The sequence below is a fragment of the Lepidochelys olivacea genome (assembly GCF_965140295.1).
Source record: "Lepidochelys olivacea isolate rLepOli2 genome assembly, chromosome: 26".
Classification (NCBI taxonomy): Eukaryota; Metazoa; Chordata; order Testudines; family Cheloniidae; genus Lepidochelys; species Lepidochelys olivacea.
Window position 1 is genome coordinate 14830677 of NC_140436.1, and position 26621 is coordinate 14857297.

Here is a 26621-nt window from a genome sequence, read left to right on the forward strand (position 1 = left end):
AGCCGAGGAAGATCACTTTTTCTCTAGTAATAAACGAGGCCTCAGGCCAGTGGTTCTTAAACTGTGGGTCGGGACCTCAAAGTGGGTCACAATCCCATTTGAAAGGGGTCGCCAGGGCTGGCGTTAGACTTGCTGGGGCCTGGGGCTGAAGTTGAAGCCGGACGGCATCGGGACTCTGATTATAGGCCTCTGGCCTGGGGCTGAAGCCCTTGGGCTTTGGTTCCCCCCGGCCTGGCTTTGGTCCCTCTCAGGCTTTGGTCCCCTCTCCTGGGGCTGGGCAGCAATGGCTGTTGTCAGAAGGGGGTCGTGGTGCAGTGAAGTTTGAGAACCCCGCGGGGCCCTGGGTATTGTCTCGAATGGTGTTGCTGGAGCTCCTGTTGCTCTGACCTCGGCTCCAGGCAGAGAGCTTAGAAACGAGAAGAAAAAGGCAAAGGAGGAAGTTCCTCCCCCCTGGAGCGAGGTTTGCTGCTGCCAGGACCCAGCCTCCCTCCCTGCCTGCACTGCTGTTTGACCCAGGCCTGGGTTAGGGAGGCGTCTGGCCTGGGCCGAGGTGTCCGTGACCCCATCGTTAATAGGCTCCCCCGCACGGCATGCTCCGTACCGCTTGGGCTGCTGGCTGGGCTGGCCTGCCCCACTGGCCTGGCCCTCCAGCAAAGGGGGTTAATGTCTCCGGGAAAGGCAGGCCGCCAGCAAGCCATGCTCCGCCGGCCTTGGAAGCAATGGGGCGGGGGCCGGTAGCTCAGGGGTCCGAGGCTGTTGGAACAGGGCGATTTGGTGCACTGAGGATGGGCATCGCCCCTGGACGTAGAGGGGAGCTACTGACGCAGGGGGTCCCGGAGAACTCTGGCTTCTCCAGCGCTGAAATACAAAGGGACTCCCCGCACTTCGCTGCTCTCCTCCTTGGGCTCTTCCCCCGTCCCTCTGCCCCCTCTCGGCACCTCGGCCCAGGCCCTGGGGTGCCCCTCTCTGAAGAGGCATGCCCGCGTCTCACCCCAAGCCCCCAGCTCCTTGCATCCTTCCTGGCCATGGGCGGTGTGTCTCAGAGGGGCATTAAGGACAGGGGAGTGGGAGGCTGGGTTATGGGTGCGCTGGGGGGGGTGGAATTCCACCAGGGACGGATTTGGCCCAGGGCCTGCCTGTGGAGGGCAGAGCCGTGTCTGGGGTGGGGGCAGTCGGGTCTAAGGCCGCTGATCGGAATGCGGTTGTGTGCTGGCTGAGATCTGCTGAGTGTGAACGCTGCACATTGGGGGTTATCTAGGGGAACCCAAGGGGGCGGTAGGAAGGAGGGTCCAGTGGACAGGGCACTCGGAGATCCAGGTTCGAGTCTCGAGTCGCTCGCTCTGCAGGGAAGCCACCGGGCTGTTCAGTCAGCGCCCCTAGGGACGCCTGCCCTTGGACATAGCCAGCGGTGGGTGCTCCTGCCCTGGCCCCCGGGCTGGGGCTAGGCCTCGGTGGGATCCCTGAGGTCAGTCCCCTGAGTTCTGCGGGCTCCAGCGCTGACAGCCTGGGAGCGCCAGGGCCGTCGATCCCACAGCCCATCCAGTCCGAGCTCCCGTGTTACCAGGCCCCAGACCCTCTCCCCCACCGCCCGGGCTGACGCAGAGCAGAGCCCGTAGGAAGAGACGTCCCATCTCCACCCGGTGACTCCGGGGCCCGAGAGTCCAACGCAGCTCCCAGGACAGTGGCCCGTGGGGGTTCCCCTCCCTGCCCCTGCGGCCTGGGGCTCTCGATAAGACGAGCCTGGTGGCTTCTCTCCTCTCTTTACTGGTGGGGGCAGAAATGGCACGTGTGCAGGGGCCAGGCTGGGGTAACCGAGGGCCCATTTGCCCTCAGCGCACAGTGGTGTCTATAGGGTTTTGTTCGGGACTTTTCACATCCAGCCCCTTGCTCAGGGAGCCTCCCCCGCCCCCCTATCCAGGTGTCGCTGCCTCTGCCCTTTGTTCCTCTTCCTTCCCAATTCTCTCCCCAGTTTCTGAGTCTCTCTTGCTCCCTCCTTTGCCCTGGCCCCCAACCATTCACCAAAACAGTCAGCAATTCTGTAGAATGTCATCGCTGGCCTTCGATGGGGACGCCCCAGTGCGATCCATGCCTGGCTGCTGGTTTCACTCCTCTCCGAGTAATTGTTTCAGGCTCTCTGCAGACTCTGGCAGAGGTCACTGCAGCGGGCGTGCTTGGGGCATGTGTCTTCAGAGCCGAACAGCTGGAGTCGCTTGTTTGTGTTTTCACTGGGAGCTACAATTCTGCAGAGTCCGACTGGCCTCAGGACATGTCAGGCCGGATCCAGGCCGGGTGCAAGACTCCTCTCCGCTGGAGTGTGCCTGGCGGGATGCAGCTTGGACAGCCAAAGTGCTGCCCCGGGGAGTTCTGGGCCGCTGGGCGGGGATCTCGGCTCCCCCTTTCCAATGGCCTTGGTGCCACAGTGAGAAGTCTCGAGGCCGGGGGGCTTCCCACCCTGGCTGTGTCTGTGTGTGCTGAGCCCTAGGGCTTGAGGGTGCGGCCCTGTCCGCCTGGCCAGGCTCCTGGCAGGAGATGCTTGGTGCCGCACAGGAATCCAGGACACGGGCTGACATGGGCTCCCCGGGTCCCATGGGCGACCCACAGCCCCTGCTGTCCAAGCCCTGGGCTCCCCTGCCACAGCTCCGCCAGTGCCCCGTGCTCCCGACCCGCAGCCCCCCTCTGCTATTCTAGCGTGTGCGTACCTCGCCTTTTGAGAGGCACAGCCATGCCGTGGGGACGAGGCTGAGACGCCCAAACTTGCCTCCTTTGAAATGTCAGCAGGACCCCGCTCTTCCCAGACGGTTCTGGGCGCTGGCCCAAGCCCTCGGCGTTACACCACCGGGCTGTTTACTCGTGGATTTCCTTCTCTCCGAGAGCCATAATCCTGGCTTTACGAGGCACAGACAAGGGGTGGCAGGGACGGGTGCAGCGCCCTGGCTGGTGTGCTAATCTCACCGGCTCCCGCACTCTGCCCTTGGAGGGGTGGGGGGGGGTCCCCCGGGCTGGCTCCAGGCATGGGCCAATCAAAGGCTGCTCGCTGCCTCCCTGCACTTCCCTGATGCTTCTGCGCTGGGTGGCCCCAGGTTGTGCCAAGCTGCTTCCTCCTCTCCCCCGGCCCCATTCGTTCCTTCCCCACCCAGCCCTGCGCTGCCCTTTCCCAGCAGGTGCCTTGGCTCCCAGGGCTGGGTCCTGCCTCCCACCTCCCTCAATTCCCCTGTGGATTGAATCCGATGGGGTAGCTGAGCGCTGTGGCCCAGTTGCCTGGGCTCTTCCCAGAGGTGGCTGCATGTGAGTGGTGGATGGTGGGGACAGCTCAGATTTCCCAGGGATTCAGGGCTCCCCTTTGCTCTGCCCGTGCTGGAAGCCAGGCTAGGTCCAGCGCAGCGTGTCCCCAGCGGGCTGATGGGGGCCCAGAGCAAGTGCTACCCGTGTGTGCGAGGGAGGGAGAGCAGCCTGCCTACGTGTAGCCTGGGCTAACGTCATGTCTGTTGCGGGGGCGTAACGCCTATCGTCCTCTTCGGTTACAGCCTCAGCCAGGAGGCACCACTCAGACTTTTACTTGTTTGGTTTCTTTCCCTGAGGCCTGCGGGGAAGGAGCAGGGGGCTCGGAGAAGGGGACAAGGGGACGGGCGCTGCCCTGCATGCCCAGACACAGGCTCCAAATCCCCTTGCCTGGTGCAGGGAGCCAGGAGGAGGCCAGCAGTGAAGGGAACCCTCCCCCCCCACAAATGACGATGTACCCACTGAGCGGTGCCCGCTGGCCTGAGACCAGGGCGAGCAGGGGCCGCCCGCCTGGCTGTGAGCTCAGTGTTCCCTGCGGCTGGCACGTCTCCCCTTCCCCAACAGCACCAGCTGCAGCTAGGCCTGGGTCCCCGGCCTGGGGGCAGATGTGGACGTCCTTGTCCTGTCCAGGGCGCTGGGATATCAGCTAGTCAGGGAGTGGGCATAGGTGGCCCCTGTGCCACTCGGGGGTGCTGAGCTGGCTGAGCAGATATCCACATAGGCGATCCAGCCCCAAGACCCCCAGGGAGCTGCCCCCCTGAATGTCCCAGCAGGGGGAAGGGGTGGGGGACGCTGTGGGAACGGCAGTGTTTTATTTCAACTTTATGCAGGGAGAAAATGTTATTGGGGGCAGGACTCCTGGGTGCTGTCCCCCAGTTCTAGCCCAGGCTCTGGGAGGGGAGTGGGGTCTAGTGGTCAGATTGCGGGGGCGGGGGCAGTTGAGAGCCAGGACACCTGGGTTCTGCCCCGAGGGAGTCTGTGATTAGAGCAGGGGGGCTGGGACCAGGACTCCTGGGTTCTATTGCCATCTCTCTCTCTGTCCCAGTCAGTGCCCCCCGGTTGCTCTCAGGGCTGCCTGCACGCACAGGGGTCTCTGATAGGAGTCCCCAGTACCCCTTACGCTGCTCATCCCCCCCGTCCCGTCCCCCCGCCACAGTTGGGGGTCAGCAGCGTGGTGCTGAGGCTGCTGCCGGGGCCCAGGCAGGGAAGCTGGTGGCTCCCCTCCCCTCGTCAGCGCCCAGCCCAGCATGGCACCAGCGGGCCCAGGAGCTCGCGGAGCTCGGAGCCACCTGCGGGAAGGGGCATCCCCCGGTAATGCGGTGATTGCAGAATAGCGCTAAACGAGCCTCATGGCGCGGCACGAATCCCAGGGGCGGGGGGAGAGTCCGAGAGCAGGGAGTGGGGGTGGGGGAGATGGGGTGCAGGTGGGAGTGGGGGGTGAGAGGGATTGTGACGGGGGAGGGAGGGTGTGTGTGGGTGATGGGGTGTGGGTGTGAGGGGGGTGGGGGAGAGACCAAGTGGGGGTGTGTGGGAGACAGGGCACAGGTGTGAGTGCGGGGGGAAGGATTGGGGGGTGGGGGAGAGACCAAGGGGGCGGGGTGTGTGGGAGACAGGGCACAGGTGTGAGTGGGGGGGTGAGGGATTGTCATGGGGAGTCTGTGTCTGACGCTGGCTCAGGGAGCAGGGGGTTCTCGGGTCCAGACGGACTCGCCGGCTCTGTCTCTGTTGGCTGCCATGGGGTCTTCGCCCCGGGGGCGGAGGGGTCACTGCCCCGTCTGGTGCCTGGGGCAGAGCTGAGGTAGTTAATGTCGATGTTTCTCTCCCCGATGTCCCAGTGTCAGCCAGGGCGTGACAGTCGTGGGGCAGGACTTCCGGGAAGGGGGCAGGTGCTGCCCCATCCCCGCCTGCCCGCTGCTGTACTGCGGAGCCCTTTGGGGCGTGGGAGCTCCCGCAAGGGCTGGCAGGCAGCCGGGGCATGGCCCTGGCACGGATCCGTCCCTGCGGCAGGGCTGAGAGCCCTGGGTGGGGTCACAGCCGTGGGCAGGCTGGCCCTGCCGGGCGCCGATCCACAGCTGGTCTGGGAGCATTGACACAGCAAGCCAGGGCATGGCCCTGGCACGGCCAGTGCCCGCTGGAGCCCAGGGGGCTGCGCCAGGGTCAGGTGCCGCTGGGATTTATGCATCTGGATCAGCCCAGGGCTCCGGCGGACTCGGGCTCCTGGCCCAGCCCGTCGGGGCCCGGATCTGGTGCGTTCATTGCTCGCTTGGTGCCCCTGGGGTTGGAAGTGCAGCGCGGTGGCCAGGTCGGTGCCCGCCCGTCCGCAGCAGCCAGGCCCAGCGTGTGCCGTGCGGCCCCGGAGCAGGCTGGCCGGGGGCCCGTCACACCCCTGCACTCGGCCCGCAGCCCAGGGTGACGGTGTCTGTGTCCCCAGGCAAATCGCACCTGGCCATCGTGCAGAAGGTGAACAGCGAGGGCGAGGGCGACCCCTTCTACGAGGTGCTGGGGCTGGTGACGCTGGAGGACGTCATCGAGGAGATCATCAAGTCGGAGATCCTGGACGAGTCGGACATGTACAGTTAGGTGCCCTCTCCCCCCGCCGGTGTCCGCCCCCCCCCTCCCGCCCCGGGTGCAGCGCCACTGGCCTGGCCCCCTCCCCCACTGGTCCCCCCCTTGGGCGCAGAGCTGCTGGCCTGGTGCCCCCAGCCGGCCACCCCCCCGGTGCAGCACTGCTGACCTGGCCCCGAGCAGCAGGCCCCGCTGGCAGGCAGAGCAGCCACCGGTGTCGTGCTGGGGGGTTGGAGAGGGGACGCATTGAGCACCCGGCTCTTACCTCGCAGCCCCCATTATCCCCGCCCCCTGGGGGGGCACGAGCGCCCCCAGGCCCTGGCTGAGGCAGCCGGCGCAGGTAGGGCAGGGGGGAGCCCGGGGCGCGTGCTCGGACTTGAGTGTTGGGGGCCCTGGGTGGGAGCTGGGACTTCTCCCACCTTGACACCTCCTTTCCCCCAGCTGACAACCGCACGCGGAAGCGTGTGGCCAACCAGAAGAACAAGAGGGATTTCTCCGCCTTCAAGGACTCCGACGGCGAGCTCAAGGTGAAGATCTCGCCCCAGCTGCTCCTGGCCGCACACCGCTTCCTTGCCACGGGTGAGCCTCTGGGCCGCGCCGGGACCAGCCAGCCAGCAGGGCTCACGGGCGGGCAGCGGGGGGGATGGGGGGTCAGGAAGGACAAGGGGCTGTCGGAGGGCGGGGAGGGTGGTCAGGTTGACGGGGCGATCCTGGCTGAACACTGTCCCGAGTGGGGGCAGAGGCCCAAGCCCTGGCTGGGAGAAGGGGGGCACCGGGGGAGCAGGGGTTGAGAGCAGGTGGCTGGGGAGATCCGGGCCTGGGCTGAGCAGGCTCCGGCGGATGCAGCGAGCTGCTGGTGCTCTGCATGTCTGGCAGCTCCAAGGGCTTTAAGCCCCCAGTTCCCGGTGCCCATCCAGTGCCAGGGGCGAGGAGCCTGGTCTCCCGGCATTGCCCTGAGACTGTCCGGGAGGTGGCGGCCCCAGGCCATGTCGCGGTGGAGCACAGTGAGGGCTAAGGGTGGGGTTGTGGGGGGAAGCACAGGGCACCCGCTGGCTCCTGATGACCGGGGATCCACCCACGGCCACTCCAGGGCGTGCTCGTTTGGGGCTGTTGGTGGGTGCGCCCGGCGTGGCTGGGCCGTGCCTTGCCTGTCACACACACCAGCCTGTAGGTTTCCCTTAGGGGGGTAAGGACGTGTCAGCCCCTCGCATACCCGTTGTGTTCATGACTTTGGCACACACGTGCCCTGTGCCCGCTAAGCAGGCGATGGAGATGTGCGCACGTACAAAAACACACGCCCAGCTGAGCAGGGCCAGGGGAAATGTCCTGCGGTGTGGGGGGGGAGCCCCATGCCCGGGCGTGGTAGCTGGCCCAGGGCCTTTCCGTCCCGGGGCATCTGGGAATCAGAGCCAGCGGAACCCACTGGGCCTGTCCGGTACTTCTATGACACGGTACTGCTTCCACGCAGGCCCGCGGCTCCTTCCCCCCGCCCCGGCGCTCGTCCCATGCGGCATGGCTCACGCGTGCCAAGGCTGCCAGCGTTTCCCTCCCTCTTCCCCTGGCCAGGCGCTCCACACCAGAGGTGGCTGCGTGGAGCTAGCTTGGAATCGGATGCAAGGGGCTTGGCTCGGTCCCCTGGTTCTGTGGAAGCTCCTGGGGCAGGGGGTTTGTGCCAGGACCAGGGGCAAGAACATGACCCTCAGGGGGGCATCTGACCCATCCGCCCTCCCCCACAGAGGTGACGCTCTTCATGCCCACCCTCATCTCGGAGAAGATCCTTCTGCGGCTTCTCAGACACCCCGACGTCATCCATGAGCTCAAGTTCGACGAGGAGAACAAAAAATCGCCCCGGCATTTCCTGTACCACAGGAACAAGCCGGCCGACTACTTCATCCTCATCCTGCAGGTGTGCCCGGGTGGGCGGGGCCAGCCTGTCACCTGCCATGGGGGGGCCCAGCGTGTCACAGGGGGAGAGCCTGTCATCTGCTACGGGAGGGGGAGTGTGGGGGCAGAGAGCCCAGTGTGTGACCTGTTGCAGGGAAGGGGCATTGGGGGGAGCCCAGTGTGTCCGCCTGCCGCAGGGGGGGACGGCTGGGTGCAGCCCATGGGAGAGGAGGGGGGCTGGGCAGCTGTGGGGAGTGTGGGGGGCTGGGTGCAGCCTGCGGGCGAGCCTGGGGTCTGACAGTGTCTGTGCCCTGCAGGGGAAGGTGGAGGTGGAAGCCGGCAAGGAGAACATGAAGTTTGAGACGGGAGCCTTCTCCTATTACGGTGTGATGGCGCTGAACTTGCCCCCGCCGCTGGGTAAGTTGCCCCCACAACCTGTGGGGACAGAGCCACTCCCACACTCACAGGCAGCCCCGGCCAGGTCACTGGCAGGCACGGGCAGGACAGACTGGGCCAGGGCCTGGGCGCCGTCACCTGTCTCGGGGCCCGGAGCCCGGTTGGGAAGGATGGAAATCTGTGTCTCCAGGGAGCTGGAGTGACCCCCAGGACACCCCCCTCCCCAACCGGGCATGGCTCGGGGCTTGCAGGGGTGATACCAGCGCATGGCATCAGCTAGGGACAAGCAGACATGCCGGCTCCCCCCCTGCTCTGCCGGTGCCCCTCAACCCCAACCCGCAGCCCCTGCTAGCCCAGCCCTGGGCTCCCCCCAGCTCCGCCGGTGCCCCTCACTCCCGACCCACCGCCCCTGCTGTCCTAAGCCTGGGCTCCCCCCAGCTCCGCCGGTGCCCCTCAACCCCGACCCACAGCCCCCTGCTAGCCCAGCTCTGCTGACACTCCTCAGTCCTGACGTGCCGCCCTCCTCCTCTCCCTGCTAGCCCAGCCCAGGGCCTTTTCGGAGCGTGCTGGGCCACCACCGGGTCCTGCAGTATGGGGCAGGACATCGGCCCCTTGTGCGACTGGCTCCATCTAGTGGTTATATTTGGGTATCGCAGCCTATCGGAAATGGTTCAATGCATCCGATGAAGTAAGCCCACGAAAGCTTAAGCTCGAATAAATGTGTTCATCTCTAAGGTGCCACAAGTCCCCCTGTTCTTTTTGCGGATATCCTGTAGTACGACAAACATCCATTAATAGTGACGTTCTGGGAGTCGTGCCCTGGGGGTGCTGCACTTGAAGGGCGTTAGCCCCCCCCCGCAGCTTTGATCAGCGATTTCTCCTCGCAGTGCCCGTTCCGCCCACGCCCGCCTGCTAGCACTGTGCCGGCAAACGCCCGCAGCTCCTTCTCAGCCGCCGCGGCTGGGTTATCCCCATGGAGATTTCCCCAGCTCTGTCCTCGTTTCGGACTCTGATCGCCGGCTGTGGGAGCTCTCAGCATCCGGAGCAGCAGCGTGAGCTTCCTCGTTTAAATATTTCTTTTAAAACCAGACGTCTTTCCCCTTCCATTCCAATAGACACTAGAGAATTGTTCTCTTTCCCTGGGAGGTTGCGCCTGGTTCTCCCGGCTCCAAACCTTGTCTGGTGTGTGATCCCGGCCACGCCGGTCGCTCCCGCTACATCCACTGCCTCGGGGGATCGCGCGTAGCCCACAAAAGCAACTTCTCTCTGGCACTAAAACCAAGAACCAGGGAGGTGAAGCTGTATCTCCTCCTGAAGGAGAGCCTCCGAGCTAGGCCAAGGCCCCTCCCAGGCACCGGGCGAGCAAATCTGCTGCCTCCCCACTACCGCAGCCCCACTCCTCCCGGGCCTCAGGCAAGACACCAGACTCCTCTTGTAAGTCCTCCTCCCAGGACATGAACCAGGCTTGCCAGGTAGAGAATCTCTCTCTAAAAAGCCAAGGTTGTTGGTGTCTTCTGCCCTCCAGTCGGGTGCCCATGAGGTGGCTGGTTCCTAAGGTACCCATGGCACGGCCTGACTGAACCATGGCAAAGCCTCGGGCCCAGGGAGCTCATTGGTACCGTCAGCGGACCAAGGTGGCAAGAAGAGCTTGTTCCTCTGCTTCCTTGGTACCGAAGGAGCCTGCATGGGCTCCGACCGTGCTTCCCTCAGAGCACCCGAACCCCACAGCGCTGTCAGTACCTCTCCCCCCATCACCTCAGTGCAGAGCACAGACTTGGTGCCGGTCACATGCTTGGTACCGCAGGATGTTTCCCCGGGACCTGGCCGTATCTGAAATGCCCAATTCTCCGACGTGCGGTCGGTACTGAGAACGCTGAGATGGCCTGAAGTTTGCCCGTTACCGACGGTTTCACCGCAGAGCTCTCCAGGTGCGGCGCCGTTCCAGAGTGAGCTTCAGGGAGAGGAGCCTGGTGAAAACCTTGCTCAACTTCCCAAATATCAATTCAGGGTTCTCCCCTCAGCCCTTCCCAGAAGCCTCTGGTGATGCTAAGATTGCAACCAATGTCTGGCTGGTATGAGCACCCATGGGTGCCTCCCTGTCCTGTGTCTTATGCACCTCCTCCCTGGCCGTGCTGGCCTTGCGCAGCCTAGTGCCAAGAGTTCTCCAGGGCTTCGAGCACCACCCATCGCAGAGAAACAACCTGCATTACCTGCTCGCCCAGGGACCTGGGACACTAGACCTGGTGAAGAGGTCTCTCCTCCGGCTGACGTCTCCCCCCATCTCCGGGTGACGCTGTCATGCCCCTCGCCCATCCCTGGTGGATGATTTCAAGCTGTTCCAGGATTTGGTCAGGAGAGTTGCAGATTCCTTGTGAGGAGGTGGACGAGCCTCCTCAGGAGCCGCTTGCTACCCTCCACTCTCCCCCACTGGCCGCGTGCCCTACCTGTCAATGAGCCCCTTCTGGACCTGGGGACGAGTGCCTGGCACCCCCCAGCTACCCCTCCGCCTATGGGCAGGAGAGTGCCCAGCACCCCCCCCGGCTACCCCTCCGCGCGGGAGAGCGCCCGGCACCCCCCCCCCCAGCTACCCCTCCGCCTCCAGGTGGGAGAGCGCTCGGCACCCCCCCCCCCCCCCCGGCTACCCCTCCACCTCCAGGCGGGAGAGCGCCCCAGCATGCCCCCACTTCTATTGCGTGCAGGAGAGCAGCTAAGACCTGTTACATCCCGGCAAAGGACTCTTGCGTTTTTCTTTTCTCATCCCTCGGCAGTCAGTGCAGTTAACGAATGCAGAAGGCAGCGCCACACTCAGACCAGCTGCGTGAGAAAGGCCACAAGGGTCTAGACCTACAGGGGAGGGAATCTTATTCCCCGGCCTCCTTACAACTTAGAATCACCAGTTACCAGGCGCCGATGGCAAAATACAATCCCATGAACTGTGCCAACCTGAACTCTTGTGCTGACCGCTTGCCAGCAGAGCCGAGGGAGCAAGTCCAGGCGGTCATTGCAGAGGGCCAGCTCCTCACCAGAGCGTCTCCGCAAGCCCCCCTCAACATCGCGGATACGGCCACCGGTCGATTGCTACACGGACGTTATGAGACGGGCCTTGTGGCTCCAGTGTGCCAGATCTCCGGAAGAGCTCCAGCAGACCTTCCTTTCCATGGGTCTCCGTTATTCGCAGCCAGCACGGCCGAATCGCTGCGAACGTGAAAGGTCTCTAGAGCTACCTGACGTTCCCTTTGCATTCATACACCACCCACGAGAGAGCCCAGCAAGTCCCAGGTGGCTCAGAGATCCCAACCTGCCCGATTCTTCACCCCCCAGCGGTCATAGGAACCGCACCAAAAGAGACCGGGCTCCATCCAGCAATTTGGACGGCCTGGTCGAGGGCCTGAATACCCATCCTGCCTTGCTCCCTTCGGCGACCACCTTTACCACCACAGGCAGGCTTGGGAGTCGATCCCTAGAGACAGGTGGGGTTTGGAGATCATCTCTCCAGGATACACCATCCACTTTCGCCGGCAAAGCCGCCTTCCCCGTTCCCCTTCAGGACCCCTCACCCGAGCGTGCTTCGCGGAGAAGCAGACGTGCTCCCACTTGGGAGCGCAAGAACCAGCTCCCTGCAGCGTGGAGTGAGGGGGTTTTATTCTAGGCACTTCCCTGTCTGCCCACGCAGTGCCAGTGCGATTCCCCCAGCGACCTGGAAACCTCTGTCCGCCAGTCTCCCACCCTGCTCCTGTTTGGCACCTCGGCCTGGTCCTTTCCTGCCTCACAAGGCCACCCTTGGGCCCGATGGGTACCCACTCTCTGCTCCACGTGTCCACGAAGACAGCATCCCTCAGCCATGGCGGCAGCCCCCCCTTCACAGTTTTTGTTAAGGACAAGGTCACACTGCACCGCCCCCCACCACACACAAACTTCTACCTAAAGTTTCTTCCGAGTTTGAAATGAACCAGCCATTCACCTGCCTGTCTCCTCCCCGCCCCAGCTAGATCACCGGGGGCACTGCTGCCCCCCTCACTGGCAGGAGAGCCCAGCCAGGATGAAGACCCCGGAGTTTTGTCTTGCTAGAGGTCTGCAGTCTGGAATCAGACCTCCCAAGGAGGTACCCGGCTGCATTCGTTCTCGCCGCGAATTGTGCATTATTCAAATCCCTGTGCACATACGTTCTGCATTCAGCTCGCTGGCCCCGACTCCAAACCCCTCCCGCAGCGAGGGAACCTCTTGGCAGTCCCTTAGAGCCGAGCGCCCGTGGGGACGCGACTGGAGGGAACAGGAATGGTTACTCGCCCTGTGCGGTAACTGCGGTTCTTGGCGATGTCTCTGCTACCCCTGCTTCGCAGCTGTCCGCGGTGGAGCTCGGCGGTAGGGAAGGACCTGGGGGCGGTCCGCACAGTGCTGTATAACAGGTAGGAGGCTGGCTAGCACCCGGCCCGGCTGGACACTGCTATGATCGATCTCCGATCGAAGGCACTGGGGGTGCTAGATTGGAGCACCCGCAGGGGGACATAGCTCACCACCCTCACTGCCCAGGGCGAGTAACCACTCCTTGTGCCTCTCCTCCGAGGATCTCAAAGCGCCTCACACCGGGGGGGTCGGTGTCTTTATCCTCATTTTACAGCTGGGGAAACTGGGGCCCTGAGTGGGGAAGGGACTTGCACGGAGTCCGTAGCAGAGCTGGGACTTGAACCCAGGAGTCCTGGTCCCGAAGTGGTTACATGGACATCTTTATCTGCTGCTTTGCATCGGTCTGATTTCACCTTTGTGTCCGTTTCTTCTCCCCCTTACAGACGCACCAGCAGGGCACTTGCTTACAAGCCAAAAGCTGGGATTAGCCCCTGTAATAAGGCAGCCCCACCTTGGGTGCCCTCTTGTGGAAGGTCATGGCATGGCAGGCGTGCCTGCCTCAGTTTCCCTGTTCAGATACCCGCCGGGACACCAGGCCAGGCTCTCTTCCCCTTGTGGTTTCTTTGTCTTTGATTCCTGTCCATCAGCACAGCAGCCCCAATGGGGCCGATCGAAGTCTTCCCACTGCTCTCTGCCTTGTACCGGCTTTGTCCATCTTTAAACCTTCCTCTTCGGTGCCGTCCTGCAGGGGGCTGGAGACGTGTACGGTGAGGGGGGCTGGGAGCCATTGAACCAAACGAAACCCTGGGTATAATGGAAACCACTTCAAGCCGGGGGTGCGGCAGCCCCCTAGTCCAGCCCCTGTGTATCAGCACATCCTCAGCCTTCCTCCGTTCCTAGTCCTAAGGATTCTGCTCTGGGGCCCCACATATGGTGAGCAATCTGGAGCCAAGCCCCTGCTGTAAGTGCATTATGTCCTGGCTTCTTACCACTTTATTTTAATCTTGGCAATTCCCTCTCCTTGATGGGCCTCCCAGGTCTTTGTCTTCCTGGTCTCCTCCACTTGCCATAATCTGCGTCTTTTCCACGTTGACCTTCAGTCTTCTGCTTTCCCGACCTACCTTGTCAGTCCTTGTGAAGCCTGATGCTGTGAGGTGAGTATCGGCCGCAAGGCTCGAGTGGTTCCCTGTCCATCAGCTTCCTGTGCGCTCTCCGCACGCTTATTGACGGGCTGGGGGGTTCTGCCCCTTTGAGCGATGTCTCGGGGATGCTGCCCTGTGCCAAGCTCGCAGGCTGCCTGTGTTCTGTGTCCTGCCCCAGAGAACGGACCTATTGTACCAGTCCTAGGGGCTCGTGTGTTACACAAACCCTGGGCAAATAGTCCAAAGGGTCGTCCGTGTATCGCCCCAGGGCCCAGAGTCTTTACAGTCACGCATCATCTCACCCACTCCGCCCTGCCCGCTCTGTCCGTCTCCTCGGTCCCTGGGCCAGGCCAGCCCGCCGGCAGGAAACCCGCCCTCCCCAGCTGGGATCCCTGCAGCCTCTCTGCTGGGGCTCCCTGGGCCCAGCTCGCCAGCCTGAGCTGTCAGCGGGCACGGCCCCCCGCTGCCCTCCTGTCTCCAGCCCTGGCTCCTGGGCATGGCCCCCCCGCTGCCCCCTGTCTCCAGCCCTGGCTCCTGGGCACAGGCCCCCCCATTCCCCTGCCTCCAGTCCTGACTTCCAGCCCTGGCTCCTGCCCCCCCCGCACAGCCCCCCCGCTGCCCCCTGCTTCCAGCCCTGGTGCCCGGGCAGACCCCCACCCCCCTGCCTCCTGTCCTGGCTCCCAGGCACAGCCCCCGCTCCTGCCCCTCCCCCCCCGCTGCCCCCCTGCCTCTAGCCCTCTGGCCTGGGGCCACGAGCCAGCACCCCTCTCGCTGCTCCCCTCTGCTCCCAGGCAGCCCTGGCTCTCGCCCGGGGAGGGCCCGCAGTAGGCGTGAGGGGCTGAAGCGTGCTGGTCTTGCCCCTTCTTAAAGGGCCAGTGCCACCCCGTGACACTGCCAGCTCCAACCCAGGCCCCCCCTGCCCCCCGCCGTGGGTGCCAGTGACAAGGACTCTGCAGCTGCTGCAGGAGCTTCGGGGGGCTGGTGCGGCGGCTCCGTGGTGATGCTCCTGCGGCCGCCCTCAGGCTCCTTGAGGCTCAGGCAGCTGTGATCAGAGAGCCCTGACGGGCCCCAGCCCGCACCTCCGTCCTAGGGGTAAGGCAGGCCTGGGAGCTACGCCCGGCCCGGGGCAGCACGGCCCCTCCCCGGAGAGCTGCGGGCCAGACGGGCCGGGCTGAGAGCCGCAGGGAGGGAGCAGCCTAGGCCTGCGGGGGGCCGTGCCCCAGGCTTGGGTTCGGCCGCCGGGTTCCTCCTGCAGCCGTTGGTCTCCCCCGTTGCCTGGTCGCCTGGCTTCCGAAGGGGCCGGGGTGCGATGAGCCGCTGGTCGCGCGTTGGCCCTGCGGTGGGGGCGGGGGAGATGGAGAACCAAGGCGATTTCCTGCCCTGCACTGGCCGGCCTGCTCCCCGTTCCCGCTGCCCCCCGGCACTCAGGGCCTCGGGGGCCACTGAACTGGGCTTGCGTTACTATGGCAGAAGCTGCCCGCCAGGCGTGTCCGCTCCGAAGAAGCAATCGCAGAGGGAAACTCTTAGTTCCGTCCTTTTTGGCAGGAAGTCCTGCCCCGCTGGCCGCACCCAGGACTTGAGACGAGACATGACAGGGACTCGCCTCAGCCCCGCCGGGGGCGTCGCGCTTCCCTCCTGCAGCCACGCGCGATCCCCCTCCACCCACAGCCGGACCTGAGCCAGGCGGTCGGTCCAGCTGCCGAGCGTAGGAAGGGCCTGGTGGGGGCTGTTCGGGGGTGTCCGCGGCGAATCCTGTCCCCCTGGAGCTGGCAGAGCCGAGCTTTGGCCTCTCTCCTGAGGGTCTCTTATGACGTTCTCCTCCTGCATGTCTCTGTTCTGTCCTCTGTGTGTTTCCGCCTAGCCCGCCCAGCCCAGCTGCCCGGTCCTAGAGGGAGGGCTGCTGGTTTCCAGGCTGACAGGTAACCGAAGCCAATGCGTGGAGTGCTAGACCCATCTGTGACGGGATTAACCCGGGCTGGCCTTCCGGCGACAGACTGGCCGTGTCAATCCGGCACGGCCCCGGGTGAGGCACGGGGCAGGCAGGGCAGCGCTGCCTTTCCTGCTTTGACTCTGGGTGACCAGCCACAGCCGGACTTAACCCCTGGTCCTTAAGGGGACCTCATCCCACCTAGCAGCGCGTCCGTGGGGAGCAGGGCTGAGGCGTGCCGCGGGCACCTGGCTGTCCCTCTTTGGCACCAGGGGCCATTTGGGGGAAGCCCGTCCCAATGCGCGCCATCATTTCCCTCCCTCTGCAGTCGGGTTTGTGAGCATCTCCAGGTATCCGCCCTGCACTGCCCCCTCGTGTAGACACGTGGTCACACGCATGGCTGGAGCCAGCCGCCCCCGGCTCTCCCTGGCCTCGTGGGCGTGGAAGTGAACGGTAGGGCAGAACTCGGGAGCCGTCCCTGCCACACCTGCCTTGTGACACCTGCACTGCCGGCTGCAGCTGCTAGGGGGCGACGCGGGGCACAGGTGAGCACCTCTGACCTCCAGCCCGGTAGGAGACTGCGGCTCACGCCTTGCAGGCAGCATGTGGCCGGTCTGTGGCCCCGTAGCCTCCCCCGATCGCCTGCCTTCGCTCTGTCCTTGCCCGTGCTCTGGGGCTGAGTGCACGGGGGGTGTTAGAGCTTCGAGCGGGTGTCAGTCTGTGAAGAGCCTGCCAGGAGGTGAAAGCCTTGCTCTGCGGAAGGGGACCGTGCATGCCCACCCTCCCCCGTTGCTCTGACTGATGCCAGGGAGACCTCCCTAACGTCTCTGCCTCGTGCTGCTGGGACACCGCATGGTTCTGTCGCTCGTAACCCCCAGCTCCGTCTCGAGCCCCCTGCAGAGAATTAGGTTTGCCCAGGTACTTTGAACTGTCTCCTAGTTACCCAGCTGCTGGCTCGGGGCGGGAAGGGGTTAAACAGTCGGCTCCGGAGCCTTTCCCATGTCAGCCAGCAGTGGAGTGTTCGGGGCTGGGCGTGCTGGGGCCGGGGAGAGCCCTTTGTCCTGGCTCCTGCCCGCCGGCCGTGGGATGGACGGGCTGGAGCTCTCCTCCGCAGAGCTTCCACCCCTGGGCCAGCTCCTGGGCCATTCTCCAGCCAGCCCGTGAACGCCAAGAGGGCAGCGGGGGACTAAGACTCCCGGAGCAGAGAGGGGATGCCCGGCTAGGCCCGGGCGCATCCCCCGGAACCGCTGCTCTAGCCCCACTTTAACTCTGCCCCTGCCGGGCTCTCCAGCGTGGGGCTGAAAGGGGGCAAGTGTGTGGGGGAGGTGCTGAAGCATCTGCCAGCTTGGGCCCGGCAGGGAGACTCCCGAAGTCCACCCCGGGTTTGTGTATGGTGCCCACACCCTGTTCCCCCTCGGGGCTGCCCGGCGAGGAAGCATGATGCCCTTGAACCCTCCCAGGCACACAGCTGAGTGCGGCTGCCAAGCACGCTATGGGCATGGTGGGTCTCGTGTACCCAGCCCTGTCTGGGGCCACCCAAAAGGGAACATGAGCCAGGGGCTGACATGACACCATGCCTCTGCCCCTTCCTGTCTCCTCCCTTGGGGTCCCTGAGAGAAGCAGATACCCTAGAGCCTTCCCACGCCGGGGATTCCCTCCCCGTGATCCCCCAGCACCTGCAACCAGGGTCCCCCACGTCGAGCAATGGGGAGGGGGAGGCTGGGGCTCCGGCAGAGACTGATTCCCAAATGAATGGGATTTGGGCATGGCTGGAGGGAGCTGGGGACGGGGAGAGCTCTGAAGCTTTCACCCTTTTGGGGCCCTTCCTCCTCAGCCCCACTGGGGGAGCTAGTGCAGGGGCGGCTGGGCATCTCTCCAGGGTGGCTGGACCCCGGGTCAGATTTGTGCTTGAATTCCAGGGGGTTCCAGTGTCAGTCCCCAGGCTAGGCCAGAAATGGCCCCTCCCTGCCCTGGGAATGGGCTGCTCCCTCCAGCCTCGCCCAGGGTTTAACCTAGACCCAGGGCTGAGGAACACAGCAAAGCCAGGTGACTTTTGGATCCTGTAGGTCCTACATGTAAACAAATGCACAGGTGCACTGGGCCCTGGGCAGAGGGAGCCCTTGGGGGCAATGCCCTGAGCTGGGCAGGGCTGCCTGGGAGGAGCAGGGGGGCTCAGCGTGGCTCTGGGGCAAGCGGCAGATGTTTAGATCAGAGCCTCGGTCACATGCCTGGGGCTTGGCTCACCCCAATCCTGGCCTCTGGTGGTCCGTGTGCAGCGAGCTGGGGGGTCTGAGTGAGGGCAGGGGGGCCGCCCCCTCCCAAGAGCTGACCCCACCCAGCGAGGCATCCGCGTGCCAGGGACGGTGCGGTGGGGGGCCCTTCGGGCCCAGCCGGGGCCGGCTCACCTCTCTGGATGGCGGGTGCTGCCGTTGGGCCCAGGAACAGGGCGCGGGGCGAGGCAGGAGGGGGTCCCCAGCTAACCCTGCCCGTGTCTCTCCGCAGAGCTGCGCTCCCTGTCCCACATGAGCAGCCTGAACCGCTCGGCATCGCTCAGCTACCACGAGCGCTCGGACTCCACCGCCTCCCCCATCAGCGGCAGCAGCAACCAGCTCAACGTGTGCACCAGCGCCCAGTACGTCTCCGACTTCAGCGTCCGCGCCCTCACGGACCTGCAGTTCGTCAAGGTGAGGCCGGGTGTGTTGGGCTGCGGGGCGGGGGGGGCCCTCGGGTCGGCCGGCAGCCTGGCAAGCAGCAGCGGCAGGGAGCACTGTCCTCGGTGCAGCACTAGGGGGCGCTGTGCTGCTGTCAGAGGAGACATAAACCCAAGGCCCTGAGCGTTTGCCGGGGTGGAGATCTCAGGGCATGGCCCAATTCCAGTTTGGGTTTTCTACACTGAGCCTCTTTGAACCCCCCTCTAGCATCTGCTGGACACTGGTGTCTCCTTAGTCTTGGGGAGCATTGCTGTGTGCCGGTTAGCAGCTTCCCAGCCCACCCCAGAGGTGGCTGCAGTGCAGGGCTGGCTTGTGGCCACAGATGAGGTGTTCTGGAAAGCAATTGGGTCCCCCAGATGAAACATGTTTTGTGCGGGCCAGTTACAGTGCACTCCCTTTCTAAGAATTACCAGTACAAGAACCAACCGCATAAAGTGATCAAAACCACTGGGGCAAGTACTCCACTTGTAAGGCTCCAGCGAGTCATTTCAGGCAGACTGACTCCCATACTCAAGGGCACCGACATGTAATGAGCCAGCAAAGCTGGTGGAATCTGATCAGATCTCGCGTTACTGGGCACATAGCCCATGGAAAGGAAAATCCCTGCAGAGAATAAACCAGTTGTGCCATTTATGTGAGAGTCAAGATGGCAGGAAAAAGAGAGACGCTTTCTGCAGATGAAAAACGCCACCTTCCCGAGTCCTACCCTCATCTTCCCAAGACCGGCCAAAGAGAGGCAGTTCAGAAATTGGGCATTCCGCAACCTACATTGTCTAAGCTTCTCAGCGATGGGGAGAGCATCCTACAGAACGTGGGAGACAGAAGGACTGTGGTCAGGCAAGGCACTTATGGTCCAGGTGGTGCTTATAAAGATGCCAGAGAGAGAAATGCCTCCCTAAGTGGGCTGTTGGTGATGTAGAAAGCAGAACTGGCGGTCACCCTGGGCGTTATCACCTTGAAGACCAGCACTGGCTGGTGTGAGCACTTTAAGAAACGAGGGGATTGGTTTCCGACAATGTGTGGAGAAGTCAAAGCTGCAGACATTAGGTCTTGCAAAGAATGGTTAGAAAACGAGTGGCTCAAAATGAGACGTGACCTCATGGAAGAAAACATTTGGAAAGTGGAATTGACTTTCGAGCCCTGCCTGGTGGCACTTTCACCTTTAAATCAGACAGTAAAAGAGGAGGAAACTCCTCTAAAGACAAGATTGCTGCTCGGTTCACCTGTTCTGTGATTGGTAAGGAAAAGGACCTTTTCGTCCTTGGGGAAAAGTCAAAACCCAGGTGTGAGACATATTCCAGTCCGCTCTGCTGCCAGTGTACCTGCCTGGATAATGCATGAGTGGGATCGAAAGTTGGGCCAGGAAAGGAGAAAGATTTTGCTACTTGTGGACATCTGCCCAACCCAGGTGAGGAAAGGTGTAGCGCTGAGGAATATCCGACGTGAATTCCTCCCAAGGAACACAACTTCTATCCTTCAGCCATGTGACCTGGGAATGACCAGAACGGCCAAGGTATATTGCAAGCAAATGGCTCGCCCGGTGTTGCACCACATTGGTGATGAGAAGAAGAAAGCTGCTGCTGTGGAAATGGCCAGGAAGTGCCGACTTTTAGGTGCCATTCTCGTGCTCACAAAGGCCTGGTCTGACGTCGATGCTTCAGCAACCCGGAATTGCTGCGACAAAGGAAGTCTGGTCATAATGCCCATGGCAGAAGCAGTTGTTGAGCACCCGAGAGAACTTAATGCGCCCAAATTTGAAGAGTGGCTAGCCATCGGTGAGTGTTATGCAGCTGGTCTCTGATGTTGTGACCGAGATCAGAGACCGATTGGAATTGAAACCCGAAAATGATGCAGAGGCAGACTCTGAATGCGACAAAAACTCAGACAAATGACCTGCCGTACAGGGGGTGCAGTGATTTTAACCTCCTGCCTTGCTCTGTAAAGGAGGTTAACAGTGGCGTGGATCGTGCCGTGATCCAGGAAACACTGGACAAGTTTATAATCCAACGGGGATTGTGCCACGGCATTGTGCATTCACAGCCAGACACTCCACGCCGATGACAGACGGTGACGCTGCGTATTGGTGAACGTGAGCCAATACTGTGAACCAGTCCGGTCGGGTCTTGTACACGGGTCCGTCACACGCCGGGTACTGCGCTTACATGTGTTCGGTTGGCTGCAGTTTGAGGGATTTTTAAAATGTGTCTTTGGCTCCTTAAGAGGCACATCCCTCCACTAGTTCACACCTGCTGCAGTCGCAAGGCAGTAATTGCCTCCAACAAACGCACCTGCGGAGTGAGTGGGTGGTAACGACCTGTGGCTCAGTGAGAAAGTTGGTTTGGTTTTGTTCCACGGTGAATATGTTTAAAGTCTAAAGAATTCAGTGACAGTAAATGAGACGTTTCTCAGTTGGGGGGGGGGGGGGAAGCCAGTTGTTTAAAAACGTAACGGCCGATTTCATCCATTATTTGCAATTCCACTTGTAAGAGTCAAGCAATTATAAGAATCGAATTGTCCAGGACTGATGTGATTCTTATGAAGGGAGTGCACTGAATTATCATACTTGGGGGCGGGGGGATGGCCATGGCATGGTGGGGTCTGTAGTTTCTGGTGGGGGAGGGGAGCATTGCATGCTGGGATCTGTAGTTTCCGGTTGGGGAGGGAGGTCAGGATGGCGCGTGGCATGCTGGGATCTGTAGTTTCCGGTTGGGGTGGGAGGTCAGGATGGCGCGTGGCATGCTGGGATCTGTAGTTTCCGGTTGGGGTGGGAGGTCAGGATGGATCGTGGCATGCTGGGATCTGTAGTTTCCGGTTGGGGAGGGAGGTCAGGATGGCGCGTGGCATGCTGGGATCTGTAGTTTCCGGTTGGGGTGGGAGGTCAGGCTGGAGCGTGGCATGCTGGGATCTGTAGTTTCCGGTTGGGGTGGGAGGTCAGGATGGAGCGTGGCATGCTGGGATCTGTAGTTTCTGGTTGGGGTGGGAGGTCAGGATGGATCGTGGCATGCTGGGATCTGTAGTTTCTGGTTGGGGTGGGAGGTCAGGATGGAGCGTGGCATGCTGGGATCTGTAGTTTGCTGCTGCTCTTCTATACTCAAGAAGGCAGTATCCATGGGCCACGCTCTGGAGCTCTGCTAGGCCAGCCGGGCTCGTCTCGCTGGCTGACCACATCTGCCCCTCTCTCCCCCGCTGCAGATTACGCGCCAGCAGTACCAGAATGGCCTGATGGCCTCGCGCCTGGACAGCTGCCCTCAGTCTCCGGACAGCAGCGCCCTCAAAATGGACATCAGCTTGACAGACAAGGCGGAGCCCTTGGGGGCCGACGAGACCACCAGCCTGCTGAACGAGAGGAACTGCCTGGACCACAGGAGCAGCCACAGCCCCCAGGAGAACTCCGTCTGAGCCTGGCACCAGGGCCCCCGCCGGCGCCCCTGCCAGGACACTTCACACCCTTCGGGGTGGGGAGCCTTTCCCCGCGTCCAAATAGCTCTGTCTAGAGATCCCTCCCTCTGCGAGACACTTTGATCGCCTGGGGCAGCCCCTGCTGCCAGCGTTGGTGAGGATGTGGGTTCGTGGCGCCGTGGCCACACTGGGATGCAAAAGGGGATCCCCCACCCCCCTTCCCCAAAATGGGCCCTGGAGCTGTTGGATCCCAGGGACCGACTTTACCTCGGCCTGGGCCAGGCGTGGACTGGGAGCAGGGAGGGTGACTCCGCAGAGGATTTATAAAGGGAACTCATTGGCTGCTGTTTCTAAACTGGGTTTTATTTAAATGAATAAAGATGGAAACAAAGGGACGAGCTCTCAAACCCCAGGCCGTGCCTGGAGTGCCCCTGCCGAGAGCAGCTACGCTCACCCGCTTGGCACCTCAGCATGACCCATTGCACTCCCCCCGCAGCATGGCCCTGGTTCATGTCACACCCTCCCCACCCCTGGTCCAGCAGCAGATCAGTCCCTGGCCATCCCGCCTGGGGAGGGGACAGCGATCGGCCTGGGCAGCAGCTGCCGGTTGTGGGAGTCGCTGGCCCAGCTCAGGGAGCCTTGGTGTCTTGTAGGTTTCTTTTTCTTGTTGTTGTTGCCGGGTGGTTGGGAGTTCGGAGCAGCCAGCACTGGAGTCGGCCACAGTCAGGGTGGTTGGAACCCATCCTAGCCGGGCACTGGCCTTGCAGAGCTCTTCGTGCGTCCGTGTCATTTGGCGCATCTCAGAGGTGGAGCCCAGCACGTGTCCAGGATTCAGCTGGGGGTGGTGGGGCCAGGCTCAAGGGGTACTTCTCGCTCCAAGCGCTGGCCGGGATTCTGCATCGCTTCAACAGACATGGTGCGGGTAATATTGTGAGCGTGGGTGTGAATGGGGCTGGGTGGGAGTGGAGGGGCCAGGCCCTGGGGGGGTCAGTGAACCGCCCCCTCCGGCCGACATGGCTTGTGAGGGGACGTTGGTTTTGTCCCTGCTTGGCCGGATTCTGCTCTCGCCTGCGTGGGGTTTGCTGTGTCAGTGGGGTACCCTGTGTGCACCCGCCTGAGGTCTGGCTCGGTTGGGACAGACGCCAGGGCTTCTCCACCGACCTGGCCAAGAGAGACCAAGGGACCTCGTTCAGCTCTCCGTAGCTCCAGTGTCAGTCCAGATTTACCCTGTTGACTCGCTAGCTGAGCCCAGTTGACACCGGAGTAACTGAGAGCAGTGGGGCAGCCTGTGTCCTCGTGAGCCAGCAGAGACCAAAGCAGTGTCGCTTGTCCCCTCCCACAGGCTCAGGGACCCATGGCTGCTGTCTGGGCTAGCTGGGAGCCCTGGCCTGGGGCACCGCCGGGGAGAGAGGGCTGGGCAGAGAATGCCGTCTGGGAGTGCTGCCCTGGAGAGCCAGTTTCTCCTCCAAACCAACCTGGCTTCTGAGCAATAATCGCTCCGGGGATGCTCCTCGGCAGGGCAGGGCAGGGCAGGCTCCCCTGGGTGCCCCTGACTCCCCAGGCAGGTGGACAGGTGTAATGGGGCTGTCGCGTGACACTGAAGGGGCTGGAAGAGGCAGGGCCTTGGCAGGGCAGCCCCCGTGCTCAGAAGCCCCTCTGGACAGCGAGGGATGCCTATTTGTCCTGCACCCCAGCTGTTCCTTGGAGGTGCAGAGACCTCTGTGCGTCGGGGCTCCTTGGCCCCCCGGCCGTGCTGCAGCATTGGGGCTGGATCAGGTTCACTCTGCCGTGGGCTCCTGGACCCTCTGGCTGGGGATGCTGCTCAAGCAGGTTTGTTGGCTCACCAGCCAAGGGAGCCCTTTGTAGCGGGCACTCAGGAAGCTTGTGAGGGGGTGTAGCTGGCACCCGCCTGGCCAGTGTCCTGCAGGTTGGCTGAGGGGGGCCGTGGCATGGGGGGGACGGGCAGTTGGCTGAGGGGGCCGTGGCGTAGGGGGGAGGAGGGCAGAGCCCTGCCTGGAGCTGGGGGGCTGACCTAGCCCTTGCTGGCCTCTTGCCTCTCTGGGGTTCGGGGGTTGTGAGGGAGCTGCTGTAGCTGGCTGGTTCACACTCCCCATTGACAGACCAAGGGGCAGGGTGTCTGTGGGCACAAGCTGGCCCAGGGGGCACAGCCTCTCCTCAGTGGATCCGGGTCTTCCCACCAGGGCATAACCGCTCCACTGGGGAGACTGGATCTTCAGGGCGGGTCAACAATGCCAGAGCCCTCGGGTCCCTCTGTCCCTGCCCGGTGCCAGGGCGGCCTTTCTGGCTAGGGCCTCCTGTTTGAACTCCAGCCCACTCTCCCTTTTCAACCAAAGATCAGAAACTAGGACAGTTCAGGCGGCCCCCTTGGGAGACTGCAGAGACGCTCAGCTCCTCCCGCCCCGCTCTTGGCTCTGGCTGAAAGGGGAAGAGCAAGGTGCTCTGGCGGGGCCAATCACTACATCTGGGCGTCAGCAGAAATTAAATGTAATTGTTCATTTGTAATGCTCCTCGGCAGCCTCACGGAGCTGGGGGCGGGGGCGGAAGTTGGACAGATCTGTGTGGTTTTAAGGCAAATTTTAAAGAAATGGGTGGGTTCATGTATTTCCAGGTGCTTAAATTACCCGTAAACGTATGGCTGTGGAATGAGTTCCAGGGTGTAACTAAACCTGCTGTTCCGCGCCTGAGAGTGACTTTGTCTGAGCGGTATTCGGTGACTCCTGCTTTGGCTCAGTCTCCAGATCAGATCTGCGTTTAGGCCACGCCAGGGTTAACACATGGGACACGAGAGCTGGTGCCCTGGTTGTCAGTGCTGTGGTACTTGATCAAAGAAACGCCCCAGCCGTTGACGTGTTTCTGGAATTGTTCACCTCGCAGGGGGACCTCACCTGACCCACACCGAGGCTTTAAACGGACTCTAGACGTTAGTGCCAACAAGGACTGCTGCTTATAGGCCCCAGAGAAGTTTCCTACTGGTGTCCTTGGTTACCTGGGTGAGTCGAAAGCTTGTAAAATTGATGTGGATGTTCTGACACCACCTCAGGGTTAGAAGAATCAGGTCGGTTGCCCCCGCCGTCAGTGATACAGTACTCCTGCTTCTGAGCTCTTCGTAGGGCAATTGTACCTTACCCCAAAATGTACTGCGGGGACCTTAGCAGTCTCCTCGGGCTGACTGCCGCACGCAACCATGACGTTGCGATAGGGAAGCAACTCTTCATACTGTTGGATTTATTCTCTTGGGAGTTAACGGTTCCCATAGAACAAATATCGCACACTGATGTATTGCATGCTGATGTTTTAAATGGGTACTGCACAGTGTATGCTGGCTGGCCTCCACGGTCGAGTTCGGATCTGGAGCCCTCGTTTGGGATCTGGGAATAGTGCTGGGTATGTTTTGTTGGTGAGGGAAGCTCCTCGGGGGCTAAGCAGAACTAGAGAGTCTGTTCCACAGGAATCCTCCTCCTTGGCGAGATGGAGGGATGTCAGAAAAGTCCCCTTTGCAGATCGTCAGAGACGTCTCTAGAGAGACGGTTCAATTTTCTGTGAAGTTTCTGAAGTTGTTTTCTTGGGGAAAAAATGGCTCTCCTGCTCCTAACCTTTAAAGTTGGAGTCATCCCGACCTGGAAAAAATTCTCCCTTCAGCCCCACCAGAGCCGAGCGCTCCTGGGAAGTGTCTAGTCACCGTTCTGTTGGTATAGAATCTTCTAGCTGGGGGGCAGATGAACTCCAGTTCGACTCTCCAATCCCAGGCAGTGTCCAGCTCTGGCAGGCGGAAAAATCTTTCTTTGAATTGTAAACGGAGCCGGCTCAGCTTCCTGGTCCACCTCTTCCGGTTTTCTGGGCTAATTACAGAGAGACCTTTGGTCCCCCAAAAGTCTCTCATCCCCATTCATGATAACCACCATCAAAATGTGAAGGAAAGCCATTCAGTACATGGACACAGCTCCAGAGTTCCCCCAAACTCCCCCTCTTAGGGCGCCCCAGGATGAAGGGTGATTGGGACAATAAGATGAGCACTGTGATAATGGATTGGCGCAGGGAGCTGGTCTTTAGAGGGAAAACAAGCCATTTTTACATAGTCACTCTTCAGTGTAGAAGCACACTGTAAAACAGTGGTTCAATTGGTCTTGATTTCCACTGGTTTCCAAGGCAGCCTGAATTTTCTCAGTCTTGATCTGCCTCTTGGTGCTCTGCCTGCAGCTGGGAGATCGCCTCCCGTGTCATTACGATGGCAGCCCCAAAAGAGGCATTCTCATTGGTGTCATCTAGGCTGCTGTTAAAACCAGGTTTGCTGCAGTATGGTTAGACAGGGAGAGTCTGGCCTTCCTTTTCTTTGCTCCTTGTGTGACCACGTATGCCTGGGATTGAGGGGTGCGGGAAGTCACCAACAGCATGGGCGGAGAATTCGGGGTTGGTCGTTTTCCGCCCTCTCAGCAGGTGACGCCAGGAGGCGCAGAGAGGCGAAGGATCAGGCCCAGGCGCTGTGCTGTGTATGGATTTGGAGCAGATGGGTTTAACTGCACTCTGGCTCTGCTCAGTGACTGGCTCTTCCGGGGGAATTTGCCATCACTCTAGCCCAGGCTGTTGGCGACGGCTGTTGGAACACGCCTCTCACGTGGGCCCATGGGCTGGGGAGATCCGTAGGCAGTGGACCATGGTTCCCTTTAAGTACTGTACCGTCTTGATGAAGTTTTCGTTTGACTCCCTGCAGCCAAGGTGCCAAGCAGCAGTGGGAAGCTGTGTCCTCCCTGAGCATGCTCCATAGATTGACTCGCTGAATTCTGCCGCTGACTGATTTGCTGTGTCTCTTCTCAGTGCTGTATTCTGGGGGTGGGACCCCTTGTGTAGAAAAAGGTCCTGCAGCTGTCAGAGTGGCTGCATGTCTGGGGCACAGGACTGGGACTCTGTAGATGTAGGTGTTAATTCTAGCTCTGCTACTGACCAGCTGTGTGACCT

At 61.9% G+C, this 26621-nt stretch overlaps 1 protein-coding gene across 1 annotated transcript in view; it reads left to right on the top strand.

The window, feature by feature from the left end:
• Positions 1-23583, top strand: part of CNNM4 (cyclin and CBS domain divalent metal cation transport mediator 4) — a 43576-nt gene extending 19993 nt beyond the window's left edge. Inside the window, exons 2-7 of the mRNA XM_084615018.1 lie at positions 5711-5854; positions 6286-6423; positions 7581-7750; positions 8046-8145; positions 18040-18221; positions 21441-23583. Coding sequence (XP_084471144.1) covers positions 5711-5854; positions 6286-6423; positions 7581-7750; positions 8046-8145; positions 18040-18221; positions 21441-21647 — 941 coding nt within the window. The 3' untranslated portion in view covers positions 21648-23583. The remainder of the gene's footprint in view (positions 1-5710; positions 5855-6285; positions 6424-7580; positions 7751-8045; positions 8146-18039; positions 18222-21440) is intronic.
• The last annotated feature ends 3038 nt before the right edge of the window (positions 23584-26621 follow it).